This window comes from Sitophilus oryzae, unplaced genomic scaffold, assembly GCF_002938485.1.
Source record: "Sitophilus oryzae breed Bouriz unplaced genomic scaffold, Soryzae_2.0 scaffold_499_pilon_pilon, whole genome shotgun sequence".
Taxonomy (NCBI): Eukaryota; Metazoa; Arthropoda; class Insecta; order Coleoptera; family Curculionidae; genus Sitophilus; species Sitophilus oryzae.
The window spans coordinates 3,134,852-3,140,851 of NW_022147083.1; the positions used below are offsets into that span (position 1 = coordinate 3,134,852).

A 6,000-nucleotide genomic window follows, 5' to 3' on the forward strand; every position below is an offset into this window, starting at 1 on the left:
CTTGCCCCACAATTGTTTTGTATATCTCGTTTTTCTAGAAATAAAAAATTATTATTTAATTTTTAAACAGAGAAAAACACAAAAATAATTGAGATAAGGCGGGTTTTGTTGCAGTATGACGCATATTGCCGGTTTTTATACAATATGATCAAGAAAAACGATGTCAGCGATGGCTATGAAATGAAGAACGCTGTCATTTTATATGTAAATTTATAATGGGAAATGTCATCAATCGTCATTTCCTAACCAACTGGACGTCGTTTTTCTCGATCATACGGTATTTGTATCTTAACTTGATTCATTAAATATAGTATTTTATTAAAATGAAGTAAGGATTTGAAAAGACGTAAGTAGTAATATTATACTTCTGTAAAAAAAATTATGAAAAAAATGCTGGATTTGTAACAATAATGACAATAAAAAGCAAATATAACTGGATGAGACGGATGTTGCTGCATTAAAGTAATTTGTAGTGAATTTTATACACAAATAGGCGACTTTTACTGCAATTTGGGATTGTTTATGTAGATTTCAGGGTCCACTATTAATATATGTCATTAGGCTATCTTTTTAAGAAATGAATAAGTTTTTTTTTGTTATTTGTTTTTTGTTTGTAACTTGACGCCTCATTTGATCGTCTAAGGTTTTTCGTGTCTTTGGCTGATTTTTTGTGTCGCGTCGCCAGTTAAAAGATGCTCAAGTCATATTTTTAACCATATCTCAATTTTTTTCAAATGGAATGAGGGTGGCTCATTAGCATATTTAGAAAAAGCATTTTTTACGAATTATTTGGTAAAACGCACTTGGTATTTTGAGTTAAATTTTCGTTATGAACCGCATGTTTCAATTTCAAATAAACCATATGCGTAAATGTTAAAAGTTGACATATTGTCATTCTATTCAGAGTGTCATTTTCTATCGGGTTAAAGTAAAAAATACCGAGGCTGTCCTTTAAAAATCCAACGTCAGGAAGTGTCAACCTGTGATTTAAGAAAAATATTTTTAGAGTGTACCTGATTTAGACAATTTGACTATCATACTTAGTTCGATTATGTATCTTGAGTTGATTAGTAATTTATGAACAATATAATAATTGAAGCCTTTTTTCGATTAAACATGGACTATTTACTTAAAATATAATATTGTTGTAGTCGTATTTATAATTTACAATCTAGCATTTTATTTTCAAGAGATATTTCAAAAATTTTAAATGCTTATTTTTGATTTTAATATATATTATAGAATTTAAAAAAAACTCAAAATTTAAGTGAGGATGTAGTCAATAATCACCACACAGGCTAATAAAACTACTTTTTCAAATTTGTCAAGCTTTCGAGAATTTTATTCCCATCATCAGGACAGTTTCTAAAATGTATAAATAAAAAAGGCATTAACATTTTAAAATTGTATAACAGAAAAAACAATTTACGACTGAGTCAAGTAGCAAAAACAACATCCTCTGCACAAAAAGGCCTTAAAACTAGCATCATATGACATTGGAATACAAGGACATTTCTTTAATAAAATATTAAAATACATATCCAACGACATTACTTTTCTTAAAACAAATAACATTTTTTTTTTAATTTACTAAACTAATTTCTACATTGTTGTTTCGAGCTCGATCAAACAGTGACTGTTTAATAAAGTACCAATGAACTGAAAATTCCAGAAGTCTCCTTATCAAAAGATTTTTTATATACAGGGTGCTACAAATTCGAGGTACGAGCATTGGTATCTCGGAAACCGTAAGATATACGAATATGGTTAAATTGGGGCAAAGTTGCGCCTTGGGATGTTCATCAAGATGCCACCAAAAAAGTTTTGAAAATTTTAAGTATTGCTGAGTTTTTTGGGAAAAACGGATTTTTTTGATAATAAATTTTATTTTTTCCTGTTGTTACTTTTTAGAAAATCAAAAAACTAATTGCACATTTTCATAGCCACTTTATTAGGGCTAACTGATAGCATTTTTAGATTTTTAAATTATCTGATAATTTGTGGGATACAGAGGATACTTGATTTTTTTAAACACGGACCTGCATTTTTTATTTCAGATTTTGAAAGAACTCGGTCTTCTGAGTACAATGATATGCCACACTTAATATTTTTTTTGTTTCGGACATTTGAACACAACTTAATTGAACTAATTTCAAGTCCCGCTCTGGTTTTTTAAATATTTAATCTATTCATGGTTACAATATTGATAAGCTTTCAAACTTAACAATGACGTGGGGTAAAACATTGAATACGGAAAATCAAATGCAATAAAATCATATAAAATTATTGGGCATTACTTGACGTCATTTTTAAAAGTGATATCAATACATTTCAACATTTACAATAAAGAGCACAGAAAGAGCACGGAAGTATAAGAGGAAGATATGTTTAAAGAGCTATAAATCAGATTGAACGAAAAATAAATTTGTGCATTAGGGACGGTGATAACCCTTTCGAACCTGTTAGCATTGGAAACTAGTTTTACTAGTTTATTTGTAGAAGTTCATTTATTTATAATAACTACGATTAATATTATGCATATTATTAGATCGTACACGGAGATTTCAAATTCACAATAATAAAAGTTAAAAAAAGATTTTCAAATTGCTGACCTGGATATGATTTATTTGAATCTTTCAATTGGCTAGATTTTCCTTATTCAATGTTAATTAGCGCTGATCCATATTGTTGAGATGAATATAATCAGATTAAATAATTTAAAAAACCAGAGTCGGACTTGAAATTATTTTAAATAGTAATTAAATAGTTTTGTTATTCTTAAGGTACCTAAAACAAAAAAAAGTATCAAGTGTGGCATATCATTGTACTCAGGAGATGGAGTTCTTTCAAAACTTGGAATAAAATATGCAAGTCCGTATTTAAACAAATTAAGTTGGCCTCTGTATCTCACAAATTATCAGCTAATTTGAAAATATAAAAATACTATCAGATAGCCCCAATAAAGTAGCCATGAGAATATGCAATTAGTTTTTTGATTTTCTTAAAAGTAACGCCAGGAAAAAATAAAATTGATTTTCAAAAAAATCCGTTTTTTCCAAAAAACTCAGATATACTTGAAATTTTTAAAACTTTTTTGATGGCATTTTGGTGAATATCCTAAAGAGCAACTTTGCCCCAATTTAACCATCTTCGTATCTCTTACGGTTTCCGAGATACCAATGCGCGTATATCGAATTTGTAGCACCCTGTATAGGACATTTACTTCTTGTAAAGTTTTTTTGCAAACAAACAAAGCATCCACGGTCACGAACTATCAAAATATATTCATTGAATTTATTTTACACTATCAAAGCTAAAAATCAACTTTCAAAACATAGAATTCCTTATTATTATTTCCTTTTTTCACACCCTGTATATCATAGAAAACTAAATCTCATACAAAATTTAGAAAAATCAGATCAATCTACGAAAAACGATCTTTAATATGCTAAAAAATCAACAAAATCGGTCCATTTTTTTCAAAGTTACAACTCGTTGAAACTGAGTAAAAAAATCGCTGTGGTATTTAATTTGACGGGCAGTTTATATAAAAAAAAATGTTTTTTGTTTAAAGAAAAGTAATGTCGTTTAATAATATGTATTTAATTTAATATCGTTTTTAATATGTATTTTAATATTTTACAAAGGAAATGTCCTTGTATTCCAATAGCGTATGATGCTAGTTTTAAGGTTTTTTTTGTGCAGAGGATGTTGTTTTTGCTAATTGACTCAGTCGTAAGTTGTTTTTTCTGTTATACAAATTTTAAAATGTTAATGCCTTTTTTATTTATACATTTTAGGAACTGTCCTGATGATGAGAATAAAATTCTCGAAAGCTTGACAAATTTGAAAAAGTAATTTTATTAGCCTGTGTGGTTTGGACTGCATCCTCACTTAAATTTTGAGTTTTTTCATAACTTAGTCAGTCACGACTAAACCTGCTATTTATTATAGAATTATATATTTTATCGACTTCAGGCTATATATTTCTTATATAGTGTGTCATCAGGAAGTGACCGAAAACAATTGAATACGTCAATCAATCCTGATTTATGACATATACTAACATACCAAATCTCGTTTTTATTTGAGAAAATAAAAAGGTAGGATGAGCAACATTTGAGAAATACCCGGTATAACAGAAAAACTAAATGGTATTCCATATTTGGTTACTTTTCTCTAATAATTTGAAGCTGCGATATAACCAAAATTATGTAGAGAATGTACAAACTGCTTAGATGCGTTTTTATGGTGCTAACAATTTTACTTTGAATAGGCTGCTGTGTTACAGGTGAGAAAAAAAGAACCGCCCCACCCAATACGAGTGGCGAAAACGATCGACGTCATAGCTCGAATCACATTTCCCACGGCTTTTGCTGTCTTTCTCATCTTCTTTTTCTACCATTACAAAAGCTTCACAAACGCACATGAATAGACACGAAGATCAGAAGAAACTTGACCTCAAATAGAACGCTATACTAGTGAACTAAATTTATAAAGGTACATATCAAGTGATGTCTCAGTGGCCGTTACAGTGTACATAAAATAGTGTACTCGACTGTTATTTTTCCTAAGATTATTTAATTAGAAGTTCGCAAAACGTGTAGCTAATAAAGCACTGTATATATTTTTTAAGATATTATCGGTTTTATATACGTTACTTATATTCGAATTATTTATACCTACCAAATGCTTTCAAAAATTAGATATTAGTAATGACAAATGGTCGGTCGCCAATGAGCGATTTAATTTGTATAAATTTAAGCGATCAAATATTTAAGTCTAAATATTCGGTCATGAAAAAAATTATAGGTACTCAGAAATATATAATATGTTACGTTTATTTTTTCTTAAATGTAGATTTTATTAAGATGTTTACACTTAAAATATTAAGTTCTGTTAACTATTAAAGCTTGATTTTCATGGATCCGTTATCCGAGGATACGATGATACGATATTAACTTTATTGGTTGAATTTAAAGACATCGATTAGTTAGAAAATTACCCAGTTTTTAAATTTAATGCATTTTCATGCCTCCGGTTATCGGATGTACGATTGGCTTGTGATGATGTCATTTTATATTTTCATGAGCATAATGATTTCGCTATTTTACTTATAGTGTAAGAGCTAACAACGTTTTCGAGAGAGAATTTTAAGCAAGCTGGTTCTTTAATATCTCTTTTGCTATGCTCTCCTGAATAGAGTGCGGACCATTCGGCGTCAGGCTGCCCGTAAACGTTGCGTTCACTACTACGCATCACATCTGTATTCAACATTTGTTCACTAGGGCACATCAATAATTCGACCTGTATTTCAGAAAGTAATGAAGCTAGGACATATGCGTAGCATATTTAGTTTCATAAAAAAGTAGCAAAATAATATGAAAATCGCGCCATTGTATCGCTACTCATAAACGAGAAATCCCATAAACCACTCGAAAATAGTATACCCTGTACAGATGTGATGCGTAGTAGTCTACCGGCAGCCAGACGGCCCCTCCCTTTGGTTAGGAGAGCAGAGAAGAGACGGCAAAAGATATGTCAAAGAACCTTTTTTTTATTTCTTAAAATTCTCGTTTTCTCCATGTTGCTAGCGCTTTAAACGTCCGTTATCGTATGATCTTTCTCCGTTGATGGGCTGGAGTAAACAAATTATGGATGAAAGGTGGCGCGAAAACGCTTTGACTAAATAGAGCGCCGCGCCGCGCCAGCGCCGTTGAATCATCGTATCAACGGATAACGGACGCATGAAAATCAAGCTTAAGAGCATATTATGGAAAACGATATTATTTTAACAAATTATATGTTCACCATCTAGTCATTTCTTAAAGTAACCCTCTTTCACATCTACTTAAACATTTATAGGTACTCAAATAACTAAAATAGCAATAATATCCTATCCGAATCTGCACCATTTGTAATTTTTACCACTTATCACTTTAAGATATTGATAACTAAGTTGTTATATACAAAATTAAAGATATACCTATTTAAAACCTT

General features: G+C 30.2%; 1 protein-coding gene across 11 annotated transcripts in view; it reads left to right on the forward strand.

Moving 5' to 3' along the window:
- Nucleotides 1-4,821, forward strand: part of LOC115886812 (glycine receptor subunit alpha-4) — a 440,445-nt gene extending 435,624 nt beyond the window's left edge. For 7 of the 11 annotated variants that reach the window (XM_030906104.1, XM_030906108.1, XM_030906107.1 and 4 more), the window contains one exon: nt 4,277-4,821. In XM_030906104.1, the coding sequence (XP_030761964.1) occupies nt 4,277-4,435 (159 nt within the window). In that variant the 3' untranslated portion in view covers nt 4,436-4,821. The remainder of the gene's footprint in view (nt 1-4,276) is intronic. The other 4 variants (XM_030906106.1, XM_030906110.1, XM_030906114.1 and 1 more) reach the window with 1 other exon arrangement.
- Nucleotides 4,822-6,000: the final 1,179 nt, after the last annotated feature.